Below are 15,258 nucleotides of genomic sequence, written 5' to 3'. Positions count from 1 at the left end.
AACTGAGATTTGCTCCTAGAAAGTCTGGAACAGAATGGAGGAGTGACTTTTTCACTCTACAACTCAGTGTTCTTTAATGTTTTTTACTGTCCTGTCCATCATCTTGTGTCCTGTCCCTCACATTTGGAAGTGGATCTGGTTTGACGTTGCATCCCCCAGTGCTTTACAGAAAAGAAAACTGAGGCATAGAGAACTGAAGTAACCTGTCCAAAGTCACACAGCCCATTAATGGCAGAGCCAGTACCCAGAGTTACCAGGATGGCCAATGCTATTCTTCCTGTATATGAAAGACCAGCCTGCCTTTCGTTTTGTGCTTTCCATAATTATTTCCAATGCTGACATCACCCCACACATGTTTGTTGCATGCTTTCTACGTGTTGTACAGGGCCAGGCACTAGGGAAGCGATGGAGACAGGACAGTCAGATGGCTCTGACCTCACAGAGCTCACAGTCCAGCGAAGTTGGCTGCAGACTTTAAACAGGTCTTCCCACAAGTCATGATTTGGCAGGACGGCGTAAAAGCAATGCAGGAGATACTTAGGAGATGCTAAGAACATTCCAGATGGAAGGACAAGATGTGAGATGGTCTTTAGTGGGAAGGCAGCTTGGTGTTGTGAAGAGAGCAGGTTGCCTGTGTGCTGAGAGAGGGAGGTGATGGCAGGTGGTTGCAGTGGAGGTTGGTGAGGGAGGAGACCCTGTAGGATATCTTCACTCTCTAGTGATACAGAGCCGGCCCTGAGTCCTGTATTCACCTGGTCCAGACGTGCCCCCTTTCTCAGCTCGGAAACATCATGACTTACCTTTTGCTCGTAGAGACCCAAGAGGGAGCATTAAAGGGTCCTCTCTCTGTTTGGCTTCCTCCCAGAGCTCCGGTCCTGCCATGTTCTGCAGACAGACGACATCCTGCACCAAGGCCAGAAGGTGATTGATGTCCATCAGTGCTGCTGAGTCCCAGCCGGAGGCAGGTGACGGCACCTTCAGAGCTTTAAACAGCGAGCTGGCGAGTCTCCACATATCCTGCAAGTCAGCCCAGGTAGGGTAAGGGGAACGTGAGCAAAGGTGAGGGAGGCAGTATCGTGGTTAAGAGCGTTCACTCCGGGGGCACCTGGGTGGCTCAGTGGGTTAAGCCTCTGCCTTCGGCTCAGGTCACGATCTCAGGTCCTGGGATCGAGCCCTGCATCAGGCTCTCTGCTCAACAGGGAGCCTGCTTCCTCCTCTCTCTCTGCCTGCCTCTCTGCCTACTTATGATCTCTCTGTCAAATAAATAAATAAAATCTTTAAAAAAAAAAAGAGTGTTCACTCCAGGGCTTGGCAGTCTGGGTTTGAATCCCAGCTTTGCCCACAGAGATATGATGTTGGATCACCCTGAGCCATTTCTCTCTAGGATTCGAACTGACGCATTCCGTGTTGTATTTCTCAAAGTGCGTCATGTAGCAGGTGCTTAGTAAATGTTTATTGAGTGCATGAATGCAGAGGGAGTCCCTTCTCTGGGTTTCCAGCTGTGATCTATGATAAAGGTATAATACTGTGTACACACTATGTACCCAGAAAGGGTGTGTATATATGTAGGTGTGTGTATGTATGTGTTCACATGTGTGTATGTATGTGTGTACAGGTGTGCAAAGGCATATGTATGTGTTTGTGTATGCCTTTGTATATGTATGTGCACGTGCGTGTGTACCTGTCTGTGTGTGCATGTATACACATGCACCTGCACAGTGTGTGTACATGTGTGCATACGTGTGCCCGACTGAACATACATGCGTATGTATGTGCGTGTGTGTGCGCGCACATGTGTGTGTCATCAATGAATCTTGGAGGCTGATGCTGTCGTCCATCATGGGGTTGCCAGATCTCAAGCCCCAGTACTCCCCCCACCGTTTCTGCCCAGACCAGAGCACCCCCGCACCGTCAAGGCTGAAGACATGCCTTGGTCACCACTTCAAGTGTCAGAAGTCCATTCTCCATGGGCTGTAGTGAGGAGGCCAGGTTAGGGGAGGCCCTATCCCATTTCTCAGTGTTCTGCTCCTTAGTGACCCGAGGACAGGTGTTTCGAAAGATCTGAACGATTAGGAGATTGATGGGGAACATGAGGAGAGAGCTCTCCAGTCCAATCACCACTTCCTGCCAAGTGAATTCAATTTTACCTAGGACAGAGGAAGGAAAGGGTTAATAGGCAAGTTTTCTCCACCAATTCCAGAAGGTGGGTGTGCAGTAAAGACTAACCTTCCCCAAAGACCTGGCCCTTGAGTGGCTCCTAGGAGGTGACCTCTAAGCTCTTGGGATGTTCTGTCTGGTATTATATACACACATAGTGTGTACACAGTATTATACCTTGTTTACCTGAGGTCTTGGGCCACACTGTATAGTCTATGTTAACAGTGATGTATGGGTGGGCCTTCACCACACAGTGTCACCTGAGCCTCTGGAGGGACTATGGTCTAAGGTCAGCCATATGGGGGTCAGCCATGTGTATGTGAGCAAGCCCCAGTAAAAACTCTGGACACCAGAGCTTAGGGAGTGTCCCTTGTTGGCAATACTCCATGTGTGTTGTCACACATCATCGTTGGGACGACTGACCATTGTCACTGCTTCCCTGGGAGAACACAGCTGGAAGTTCTACCCTGGTGTCCCCTGGACCCTGCCCCATGCGCCTCATTCTTTTCCTGGTTTTAATTGTATCCTTTCTCTGTAATGAGCATAATGGTGTTTCTGACTTCTGTGAGTAGTTCTAGAGAATTCTTGAACGTGAAGGTGGTCTTGGGACCTCTGGAATTGTGTGACACCCACTGACCACTAGCTCCGTCGTGACATTGGGAGTTACCCAAGTCCATCTTTTGTTCAGCTGGGTCCTTGGGGACACCCCAGAACATGATGCTGGTCAGCATGGTGCAGAGGAGCAGGGAGAAGCAGCAGGACACCCTCTGGACACGGGTGAAGTGGCTCCAAGCTGCGCAGCTGAAGATGGAATACCAGATGTGTCCGTCCTGGAAGCCCGTGGAGGTCTCCATGAGAAACAGGTGCCTGTGAAAAGGCAGGGAGCGGGGGCAGAGATGGGAGAAGACCGGTCTTTTGGGAGCAATCTTGGGGTAAGAGGGAGGTGTTTGCTTCTAAGATTTATCCTCTGTTTCCTCTCATGTGGAAGACATACAGCATCTTAACATCACTTGGTTAGTGATGGGGGTTCTGAACAGAGGAGGTTGGAATCCTAGGTGGCCCTCCTACCTGCTGTGTGTCCTCGGGCAAGTTACTTTCTCTCTGCGTGTCAGTTTACTCATCTGTAAAGTGGGGGTTATAATAGAACCTGCCTCATGGGATTACTGAAAGGATTAAGTGATGATTTTTGTACAGCATTTGGCAAAGTAGCTGACGTCTATGTGAGTGCTCATCAGTATTAGCCATCATCATTTTTGTTGTAATTTTAATGTAATCGTATAATCTAGTATTATTAGGTTTATCGTAATTAGTGCCTTAGAGCATATTGGTTAAAAATCCCAGGCTTTAGCTGCAGACTCAGATTAAGAGAATCAAAATTGCAAGACAGGATTTCTGAAAATGGCACCATATTCTCCTTAGGCATCTCTGTTAGTCTAGGATTTGGTCTAGAATTTAGTCTAACCACAGGACTTACACAGGGGCCACCATTCACCTTGAGAGTGTGTGGAACCGATACTCCTGGCTGGTGCCCGTTCTGGGGGCTAATGCCAGCACCCCTCAGGCGTGTATGGTACTTTGACCATCAGTCTGTGCCGTGGGAGTGGCCTGGACTCAGAGTAAAGGTGCATAAGGAGAGAGGTCGGTTGTCAACAACAGTGATTTCCGCGTGATTGTTCTGCTCAATGTTCCACGGACAGTTCCACAAATATTTGGTGAGCCTGACGTTGTGTGCCAGGTGTCCTGCTGGGCACCGAGATTCATGAGGGAATGACACGGCCCTACCTTTAGGCAGCTCTTTGTCTGGTTTTCAAGTATCACAAGCTGATGCATCGGGAGGATCATATCTGCTCGTGTGATAGAGCGCTTACCTGAGCCACTCACTGTGCTAAGTATGCTACACATCACGTCACGGGACTGGCACAGGTCTCCTTGGGGGAGGCACATTGAACAACTCATTTTTCAGATGTGGAAGCTGAGACCTGGAGAGGTGAACTGACGTTTGCAAAGGCGTGTAGCAAGTCAGAAGCATGCATGTGAAACTGGGAGCCATGTGCCCACATCAGTGTTCTGCCTGTCTTTAGGTCCAAGTGTCTCTGACTCAGACTTTTTCCCTTTGCAGGCTGAGCTATTCCCAGTGGCAGCTAGGAGGGAAAGACACCTTTCAGTAAATGCACTGGAAACAGACTTTGTTTTGAACCTAACTGAGAAGCCATTTAAAGTAGAGGTCACAAACTCAAATGCTAAAGGGGCCTGGATAGATGGAAATAAGTCAAGTTAAATGAAGTGGGGTGGGAGTGAAGTACTAGGGGGTGGGTAAGGACTGTGGTAAAATGGAGAGCACATGGCCCTTCAAAGAAAAAGTTGGTACTCGGCTCCAGCAGACTGGTACCAGGCAGGACACTGGCCCAGCACCTTCACACTTGCCAGATTCTTGTGTAGTCTCTTGATTTTTCTAAAATATTGGTTGGGAACAGACTGAATGTCCATTGATAGAAGAATGGTTGAATTAGTTGTGAGACATCCAATCTGTGGATATTTTGCAGCCAGTAAGGACACATTTGACACAAGCATACTGTCCTGGAAGGACGTTCATGGTCTGTCATCCAAAATAAGATGACATGTTTAGAGTAACACCATTTTAAAAGATGTAAAATAAGCAACATTCTGTGGTATTGTGTGTGTGCACACGAGCACAAGTGTGTACACTTGTACCTGCTTTGATGGTGTTTGACCAGATGTAGGAGGAAGGAAGGAAAGCCAAGGGACACACATGCCAAAACACCTATTTAGAGTAAAACTGTTTGAAGAAGGAGCCTCAGATGGCAGACGTGAAGTCACCATTCAAACCACTCTGTTCACTCATATGAAACATATTCTTCTATGTCCTGTATAAGGAAATATGGATAACTGCTCAACCATTTCACCACCTCAAAGAAAATTCTGTGTCAGAGGGTCGGTCCATGTCCCTCCAGAGCCCCTCAGTCCCAACAAGAAAAACTGATTGGTAACTAATGTCACACACTATAGCCGAAACATGCTTCTATTCTGCTTCACCTGGATTGTGATGCACCTTCCCTAGAAACGAAAGAACTAGGTAAACAGCATTTGCTTAAAAAAATAAAAGTTACCTGAATTGTTTCCGGTCCTGCTCTGTGGCCACTGGAAATACTTTGTCAAGAACACAGTCTCCAACATCAATGGACAGCCACGAGTTGCAGAGGAAATGCCATTTCCGGTCCCTAGCCAGGTCATGCACCAGCACCCGGCTCACATACCTGGAGAAGGGACCCACACTTGTGAGGACAGTGTTGAGAGGGGAGTGAGGCTTCTTTGGATACAATAAAGGTTAACACCGCTGCAAACCTGAGTTTGAGAACAAGAACTCCTGAAAAGACAGATTTTGTATTTTTCTTCCTTGTTCTTGATGCCTTGACCGAAATGCCCCAATCAGGGGGCGAAGTGGCCTCTTGTGGGAGTTCAGCTAGTGTAGAGAGCCGGCTCTTGGAGGCTGCCACATTTTCACAGATGTATGCTGCAAGAGGGTGCCTTCTGAAACTATTAATCTGGCTGCAGGCCTGCAAGTCCAGGGCCAGCGTCCAGAGGCGTGGGAGAAAAGCCAAGTTGTCTACATTGTGGGAATTCAGGGAGGCACAGACACAGGTACACAAATGCTGGTCTTCCTGCAGGCGTACACCCAGGGAGTGAGCCATCTAGTTTAGACTCAGGACCTCATGGGTGTCATCAAACCTGATTCAGGTCTTTGAGACCTGGGGAAGAAATGGAATGATCTCACCTCTGCTGGGATGTCAGATGCAGGAGCCACCATTTCCCCTTTGCCTTATGGGTATTAAGAATAGCAATGTCAAGGGGGCGCCTGGGTGGCTCAGTGGGTTGAGCCGCTGCCTTTGGCTCAGGTCATGATCTCAGGGTCCTGGGATCGAGTCCCGCATCGGGCTCTCTGCTCAGCAGCGAGCCTGCTTCCCTCTCTCTCTCTCTCTGCCTGCCTCTCTGTCTACTTGTGATCTCTGTCTGTCAAATAAATAAAATCTTAAAAAAAAAAAAGAATAGCGGTAGTAAAGAGCCCCTCTTTACTGAGCATTTACTGTGTAATAAGGATGATGCTTAAAAGCTCCAGACATGCATTTTCTCGTTTCCAGGAAGACAGCACACAAGAGCCTCCTCTGTTGAATCTCGCACCCTCCTGGGGAGGCCAACATCCAATGACTTACAGGTGCAGTGCCTGGGTGTGATCAAGACCTGGGCATCCCAACCCAACTCGGGACACTCCAGAGCTCCCCATGGAGGTCAGCCAAGCTGTTGTGCTGCATCAAAGCTCTTCTCCCTCTGCTCATCCTGCTTCCTTCTCTCCCTTCCCAGGAGCTGGTCCTATGCACCCTGCACCCTGAACTCTATCTCAGGGTCTGCCTCCCAGGAACCAACATATAGCACTTAAAGTAGTAGTGTTTAATCCCTTAGGTAAATTGAAGATATCAATAGAAGTGCTCTGTTTTTCCAAAGTTGCAAGCCACTGATGGGTGGTCAGGCTGGAAATGACTCATTTAGGTCACTAGTTTTGGCCTCACAAGACAAATAATCCTCAGGTGGATTCTCATCTCTGAGCTTGCCGGCTCTGTGACCTTGGACAAGTCACTTATCTTGCCTGAGTTTAAATTTTCCCACCTGTAAAACAAGAATGAGAATACTTGTCCTTGAGGAGCCAGTGAGAAAAAGGCACAGAAACGGGAAGGGTTAGCTTAATGCTCAGAGTGGCAGTTGTTCTCACCTCTTGTGCTAAATAACCAGCCCAATGTCTCATTTAGTCTCCTCTTACTGGGCAAGGTTTATCTTCAAAATGGGCATCTATCCCCATTTTACAGATGGGGAACTGGGGCCTAAATGAAGGTGGATGCTGCAAATGTGCCAAGAGTGGAGTTAGCACTGAACCCCAGGCTTGCAACCTCTAGTCCTTGTCCTAGCTACTGATCCAGTCTGTGAGGCTCATGGGTGGTTGGGTTTCTCTAACCTTCTGTATCTCTTTCTGTGAAATGGGGATCCATTCTTTGTGTTTGAGGAGAGTTGTGAGGATTAGCCTAGCAGCAAATGCACATGGCCCAGCCCTAGTGTGGCAGATAGTGGGTTCTCATGGTGTGCCCACCCCTGACTTACCAGGATGGCCGGTCCCCTGAGTTGTCATGCCACAGCCGCAGGCTCCTCAGTTCCCCCAGGGGGAACATGGTGGAGAGTAAGAAGACATCCACTCCTCCTCGCTCAAAAACTGGAATGTCAGGGTCTGACAGGTGGTGGGGTTCACTCTCTCCATCCAGGCCATATAGGGTGACAGTCACCTGAAATCCAGAGACTAGGAATGGCCAATTCCACATGATAACCAAGCCCCGGTGGCCGTGTTTCATTGGAAGGATCCAAAACCCAATGAAAACCAACCTTGCAAGGCCCTTTCATTCTCTCCTCTCTTCCCATCTTGGGCCTCCCTGAGCTATTTTTCAGGTATATGAAGATTTAGGATAACACTGCCTGCATTTTTGTCTTCAGCATGAGTTATAAAACACTTGTTGGCAACCTTTTTAAACTTTCCATGTGTTTGTTTATAAGGGCTTTAGCGTAAGAACTGGTTCCCCCCGCCCCAACAATTCTATTCCCAGGGTCTCCCAACGTGCCTGGCACTGAGACATGAATGCATGAGAGCCCATTATTTCATAAATACATATTCCTAGGCCCCACTCCAGACCTACCAAATAAAAATGCTGGGAACAGGGCCCAAGAATCTGCTTTTCTGCAGTTATCCAGGTGATGCTGATCAGCATGCCTGATTCCTGAGCCAAAGAGCTGCAGTTCTGCCACCTGTGCTCAGCCCACATCCCTCAGCCTCGCTGCTGCAGCGATCCCTGCACGCATGTCCAGCTGCTGGCAGCTGCATCGCTTTCCTGGAGGTTCTTGGGCTGTGAGAGTGGAGACTGGAAGTGCCAGAGAATTACTGGTGCTGTGAGCTGTCCTCCATCAACAACTCATGGGATTGGTGGGTAAATAAGCCAGTTCCCTCAGCCATCAGTGGAGATGACTTTGAGGCCCATGCTGTTTACTGGTTTCCAGAGTCCCATTGTGGGATTTTAGCTGCAGCTGCCCAGATAGGTAATGGGCTGGCCCCCTTTACTGGTTCCGTCCCTTCCTTGTCACCTTCTCAGTCCTCTACTGGGGTGTCTAGGATCCACCCCCCCCCCCCCCCCCCGCCAAATCAACTACTCACACTCAAATCCCTGTTTTCACTCTGTTTCCACCACAGAGTTTCTCCACAATAGACATTCTGGACCCAATAATCCCTTGCTCTGGGGGCTTTCCTGTGCATCAAAGGATGTTTTGCAGCATCCTTGGCCTCTGGCAGATACCCATACTAAGACAATATTATATTTAAATGTGACTGCAACTCTCCAGAGAAAGAATTGGCTTATGGGTTGCAAGTTTTCACTCCTTTCCTATTAAGATGAACTCTTGAATGTTTAAAGGAAATGAGAAGAATGTTTCATTAGATGGATGAAATTAATTCCTGTTTATTCCATAAGTAGTTACTGAGCACTTACTCTATGTTAGACAGCTGGTTGAGGGCCCTGGACACAGCAATAAATCAAAATATTTATTATATATATATATTTATTATATATAAATATATATATTTATTATATATATATTTATAAATATATAAATATTTATTTTTAAAATAAAAATAAGACAAATACATAAATAAAAATAGGATTTAAAAAGTAAAAAGACAGGGCGCTTGGGTGGCTCAGTGGGTTAAGGCCTCTGCCTTCGGCTCAGGTCATGATCCCAGGGTCCTGGGATCAAGTCCCGCATCGGGCTCTCTGCTCAGCGGGGAGTCGGCTTCCTCCTCTCTCTCTGCCTGCCTCTCTGCCTGCTTGTGATCTCTGTCAAATAAATAAATAAAATCTTTTAAAAAAAAAGTAAAAAGACAAATGCTCCACTCTAATGAATCTTACTGTTACTAAAAAAAAAAAAAAAAAAAAAAAATAGAGCTTTCTCCAGCTTTCACACAGTGCCAGTGGTTCTCCAACTGTGTTCCACCAGGCCCTCAGTTTTAGTAAAGGAAACTTGAAACCTGCTGCAGAGGACAGTATATTCTGACGAGTGACGTGGCACAGGCCAGACTTAACTAAGGATGGTGAGACGTTACAGAGACAATCTGCTATATGTTCCACAGCTATATGCTCAAGAACCTCAGAGAATTTATAAGCGAGTGAAATAGTTTCTTCACTACTTCTAGTCAGCCTCCTGAAGGACAGATGGCTCAGCCTGACCTCTTAGCTAGATGCCTGCTAATCAGTTTACCTAGAAAAATGTAACTCAAGACTCATTGCTTTCAAATGGTACGCATATTTTCTTTCTTTCCTTTCTCCCTTCTCTCTTAAAAATTCTCTTTCCTCGTTATTCATTGATAGCAGTTCACTGACTGTTCTTCGTATGTGAGCAAATTTGCATGCAGGTTACTAACCAACTGAGTTATTCTTTGGTAGGGATAAGGGAGATGACCAGTGGCACGGTGCTAGACCCCAACTATTCCTTAATCTATCCTCCTTTATCTTTTTAAATATTGGGACTTGGGGGGGATGTTTTGTTTGGCAAAAGATTCTTTCCTTTAAAAAAAAAAACCAAAAAGAAAAAAAAACCACAACACTAAATCCACTGTGCTAATGCAACTCAACAGTAGACCAGCAAGTACTTTGTATGTGGGATATACTGATCAACTTGCATGGTCACGTACCTTGGAGGAAGTAGCTGCCCCTCTCCGGTGTCCAGTGTAGACTGTCACCAGGTAGTGGTAATGGGCAAAGGGATCATTGTCCTCCAGCACTGTGACCTTCACCTGGACAGAAGGATGGCATTAGGAGGGTCCTGTTCAGTGGGTTCATCCACTAAACAACAGTTAAGAGGGAACTGGTCATTTGTGACAAAGGGATAGAGCAAAATTATGTACATTATTTATTCATTCCATTAGGTGAGAACAAGTAAAATAAAAAAACTTTTTGAAAAAGTACAAAATGCATCTAATATTAAATGAAACTCAAAATAATCAAACTGGAAATGAACTTGGCATTAAGCTGAGACTTTGTTCAATGTTTGATCTGGTGAATGATACAAATTCTGTTTATAGAGAATTTGGGACCAGATTGGGTGACCAGATTGGGACTCCCAGGGAAGCTAAAGGGAGTGAACCTAAGGGTGGTTTAGCAGCAAAACAAAACAAAGCCAGACTCTCTAGGCTGTAGCGGGCTCTGTGATGAGCCGCCCAGATCTCCTGCCAATGGAGGGGTTGTTCCCCCAGAAGTCAGGCACGCAAGAGCCGCCTCTATACTCTCCTGGAGAGGCTGACACACAATGGCAGATTGATGTGGTGTCTGGGTGGTATCAAGACGTGGGCATCTTAACCCAACTCAGGGCATCTCTGGAGTTCAGATTCCCTCTCTACTCATCCTATGTCCTTCCCTCCCTTTCCAGGGGCTGATCCCAAGTACTTTGTGAATGGGATGCTGAATGCTCAACTCCATGGCAGAGTCTGCTTTTGGGGATCCAGCCTACAGGTGAGACACTTAAAGTATGAATGTTTAATCCCTTGAGTGGATTGAAGACAGTGGTATAAATGTTGCAACTACTACTAAGATTCATGCCACCTTAACATCCTGGGAGGTGTTGCTGTGTCGGGGGAGGGTAGGAAATGGAGAATGTTTCAGAGCTTTGGGACAGTGCATCCTTGCATTTGTTGATGAGCACAAGGTACACTGTTACTCAAGACACACAAAATTTTATTGAAGGCTTACTCACTAAATGTCAGACCTGGTGCCTGTATTGGAAAAATAATCAGAATTTTGTTGTTGGCAGTTTGTTCTTTGAACTCATTTCTATCCTGAGACCTGTCTTATCATCAGGTAGGTCTGGGTTTGAATTCTGGCTTCAAGGAGGTGGCTTTGGACCAGTTAGTTGTCCTCTCTGGTCTTTGGTCTCTCTTGCTCTGTAGGAAGATAGAGGACCTCTGCAGTAAATGGGGGTGGGAGTCTCAGAAGGCCTGGGCTGTCCAAACTCTCTGCATTTCAAAGAAAGCCCTGACTCTTGGGCAGCTCCTGAAAGATAATTTCTATGTCCTCAGAATACCGTGCATGATAAGTGTGTCTTTGAATACCTTGGCCCATACCACGTAGTAGTCTTCTGCTAACAATGTGAGGGCTTTGGGCCATGCTGAAACAGTCTGACTTCTGAGTGGTGCTGGTGATGGTCGGTGGTTTGCTGGAGACTGAGTAACCAAGCAGAGCCATATGAGCAGTCCAAATGTATATGACTGACCCCCACTTAAACCCTGGGCACCAGGGCTCAGGTGAGCTTCCCCTGTTTGCAGCTCGTCTGTCCTGTCACATGCCATTGCTAGGAGAATGATGTCTGTCCATACAATTCCACTGGGAGAGTACAGCTGGAAGTTCTTGCTGGATCTCTCCTGGACCCTTCCCTTTGCTGAGTGTAACCTGCATTGTTCACTGTAATAAGCCATAATCATGAGTATAACAGCTTTTCTGAATTCTGTGAGTCCTCCCAGCGAATCATTGAACTTGAGGATGGTCTTGGGACTCTCAACACACAGTACCTTCTTCTTAGGGCTGTGGGGGAGCATTAAATGGGATAATCCCTGGCATATAGTAAAACCTCAATGAATGGTCAGTAACACAATCCTCCGGACAGTTTGATAAGAAATGCCGTTTTAGGGGCGCCTGGGTGGCTCAGTGGATTAAGCCGCTGCCTTCGGCTCAGGTCATGATCTCAGGGTCCTGGGATCGAGCCCCGCATCAGGCTCTCTGCTCTGCAGGGAGCCTGCTTCCTCCTCTCTCTCTGCCTGCCTCTCTGCCTACTTGTGATCTCTCTCTGTCAAATAAATAAATAAATAAATAATCTTTAAAAAAAAAAAAAAGAAATGCCGTTTTACATTTGAGGCTGGCAAACTGGCTTGCATGGGAAAACATGGGTTTGCTGCTAGCCCTTTGGTTCCCCATCTGGCCTCTATCCCCGAAGATTCTGAAGGGAACACCCTGCTTCTTCCTCCCCTTTCTAAGGTCATGCAGCCTCACCTTGGCCTGATCCTGGGCGTCCTTCCTCCTTGCCCAGATCACCACCAGCACGTAGGCCACGCAGAGGCAGCCCACGGTGGTTACAACCACAGGGTTGTCCTCAAAGGTGGCAAAGAGCTCGGCGGTCTGGCAGACGTCAATGGCGTTGGGCATCACCAGGAACGTGCTTCCAAAGAAGGTGAGGTGGTTGCAGAGGCAGTGTGTCTGGGAGTGGGTGGTCCGTGGCCCCACCTGCAACCCCAAAGAGGTGCTGGTGGGAATGCAGGCATATCTTTGGCATGCTCCAGCCCAGGCGAGGGGGACACTGCTGTGAGGGGGCACTGGGAAGACCAGCTGTAGGATTCCCTTGAGCTTTTTTATTTAACTAAAAATTTTAAAATGCTGAGAATATTATCTGTAGCAATTTATACCCATCATTCTCAGTGGGCCAGTCTTCTCTACCCTTTTAAAGAACTAATATGGATGAAGTTGAAGTTCCCTCTGCCCCCCACCCTCCATGAGCAGCCATTATCACAACTTCGATACGTGTCATTCCGTTTTCTGCCTGATGCTTACCCATTGGGCAGATAGACATGTCAAGTGCTAATTCTAGGCCAGGAAACAGGCTGGATGCTGAGAGGAATTCTGGGGTAATCAGATCATCTCAGTTCCCCAGGGACTTTCCTTCTAAACATGAAAGTCCTGTGTCCTAAGAGGCTCCCAGGGTCAGCCACACTAGGGTGATTGGTCATCTCACAAAACACACACACACACACACACACACAACTGAGGGTGGGGGAATCATGTAAAGAAATGGGAAGGACAGATGTTTAAATCCTAAGTTCGTGTCTCAGCACCAAGAAAGCATTCTCTGAATTTCACCGCTTAGATCTACACACCAGGGGCCCCATCCTAGGCTCGTTCTTTGAGCAGTACCACTCTAGCTGTCCTCAGGCTCACCCATCTGCACAAGATGGGGAGTCAGGGGGCCCCGGGGATGTGCCCATCACAGCACATACCACCCAGCTGTGTCTAGGGCGAGGTCCTAGGTGACCCCAAGAATGAAACCCTCTTGAAATTTTGCACTACAGATGCCCAGCTGTTTATTGACAGATTTTAGTTCCTTATTTGCTTCATTGTTTTTCCATTTCCCATTCCTGGTCAGCATTTGGCATGCACCTGTGGGGCCTCTGGGAACACCTGGCGCACCTGGAGGGGTGGAGCTGGTTTCAGAGAAGAAACCCAAGTCAGTGCTGTGAACCAGGGACCAGGCATTTTATGCCCACATGTTTGCCTCTTTGGGCTTTCCCAACCCTTCCAGCGTGAGAGTCTCTCGAACCCTGGGAATTAGTCTACTCATTCTCTTGTGACAGTAATGGTACCTTTAGTATCTTTGAGAAAATATATAAGCAGTAATTCTGCCTTTACCCTCTGAGAAGTTCCTATAGACAATAGGTTAGGAGCTTTCTTCAGCCGTTGAGAGAATTTGGTGCTGCTTTTCCACCCAAACTTGATGATCCCATTTACTTATTTATGGTTCCTCAGTGATCTTTATGTATCTATATCTATATTTGTATCCATATCTTCATCTGTATAATGAGCATCAAGTACACATTACTGGATTCATATAGCTTTTGGTCTATGACACGCTCCCACATTCATTTATGCTAGTATTAGTAGGTGTATATTTCAATAACATATTAAGGGCCTGAAAACCCCCTATCTACTCAAAAGCTAGAAACGTACAATAACTTACACCTAAACTAAATGGTCCTCCCTCAGTCTGTCCTCATGCTTCCCCCTCCTAGCCACCACCCAAATCCCATGTTCATTATTTCCTTGATTTCCATTTTATATGTAGTTTTGTCTTCTCTATGTTCAGATTGTTCAACATAGCAATCACTTTATGCTGAGCACTCACTGTGGGCCAGGCACTACACTAACTACTTTCTCTGCCTGTCTTGTCTAGCCCCTGCCGCAACTGTAAGTGGTAGCCACCCTTTATTCCCATTTTCAGATGGGAATGCTGAGAGAGGTGCAGTGACTTGTCCAAGGTCATCTGGCTAGTATTGATGAAATGCGATGAGACCCAGTCTGTCTGATGGCAGAGCCCATGCCCCCAGCTGCTGCACCATCCCCCTTTCTGAACATCGGGTCTCCGAGGACAGCCTTGTAGGACATCCCAGGCCAGCAGCGTGGGCACCAGACAGCTGCTGGGAGTGAAGGCTCTGGAAGGTTGCAGCACACCCAGTGTCTTGTTAATGAGGTACAAAGGCCTCTACTGCAAGCATGGGGAACACGCTGTCTCTCGGACATGTCAATGCACCCATTTCTAATAGGCCCTTGGAGAACTCTCTCTGTGTGGTGGACAGAAGCCAGGGCAAGAGTTGACAAGGAAGCCGAAGTTGTGAGAGAATCAAACCCCAAAGGAGCTTAGTTCTGAGTCCCCTTTTGTAGCTCTCCTGGGGCCTTCTTACATGACTTGTGATCATTATCATTTGATCATGTGTGCCATTTGCTTCTTGGCTGTGCTCCCTGCCAGACTGGAAGCTCACTGGTTTTTCTAACCATTATATTGCCACCGCCTCAGACATGTGAATATTTTTTGAATAAATGGAAGAAGGTATTTATGGTCTAGTAGATGGAGACAGGTGTGTGATAAATTCCAGCTAGATGCAGAGGTTACTGTTCTTGGGGAGAGTGTGAAGTGCTGTGGAAGTCCAGCAGAGGGAGACCCCCGGTGTCTGGAGGCTCTGAGTAGGTGGCATTAGAGTGGGAGATCAAAGAGTGAACAGGAGGTTTCTGGGCAGGGTAGGTTTCCCCCAGGGATAGAACAGTATTTGAAGGGCATGGAAAGGGGAAGAGGAACACTAATGCCCCAGAGATGGTCTCCGATGGCCTCTAAGCCAACGTCTGGACATGTCATGGGTAGAGCTGAGCTGACCTGAGATAGGAATCTTATCGCAATTAATAGAGCCATATG

At 47.2% G+C, this 15,258-nt stretch overlaps 1 protein-coding gene and 1 long non-coding RNA gene across 2 annotated transcripts in view; one reads left to right on the top strand and one right to left on the bottom strand.

Moving 5' to 3' along the window:
* The window catches only part of LOC123930478, a 33,584-nt gene extending 30,662 nt beyond the window's left edge, over positions 1-2,922 (top strand). The window contains exons 2-3 of the long non-coding RNA XR_006816115.1: positions 866-1,033; positions 2,846-2,922. This is a non-coding gene — a long non-coding RNA (uncharacterized LOC123930478). The remainder of the gene's footprint in view (positions 1-865; positions 1,034-2,845) is intronic.
* Positions 1-15,258, bottom strand: part of PKD1L2 (polycystin 1 like 2) — a 95,916-nt gene that overhangs the window by 24,523 nt on the left and 56,135 nt on the right. The window contains exons 24-30 of the mRNA XM_045986708.1: positions 12,297-12,527; positions 9,950-10,051; positions 7,324-7,502; positions 5,286-5,432; positions 2,825-3,024; positions 1,930-2,147; positions 801-1,017 (exon numbers count right to left, since the gene is read on the bottom strand). Of these exons, the coding sequence (XP_045842664.1) occupies positions 801-1,017; positions 1,930-2,147; positions 2,825-3,024; positions 5,286-5,432; positions 7,324-7,502; positions 9,950-10,051; positions 12,297-12,527 (1,294 nt within the window). The remainder of the gene's footprint in view (positions 1-800; positions 1,018-1,929; positions 2,148-2,824; positions 3,025-5,285; positions 5,433-7,323; positions 7,503-9,949; positions 10,052-12,296; positions 12,528-15,258) is intronic.

This window comes from Meles meles, chromosome 19 (genome assembly GCF_922984935.1).
Source record: "Meles meles chromosome 19, mMelMel3.1 paternal haplotype, whole genome shotgun sequence".
NCBI lineage: Eukaryota > Metazoa > Chordata > Mammalia > Carnivora > Mustelidae > Meles > Meles meles.
This window is presented reverse-complemented; position numbering and strand designations above follow the sequence as displayed.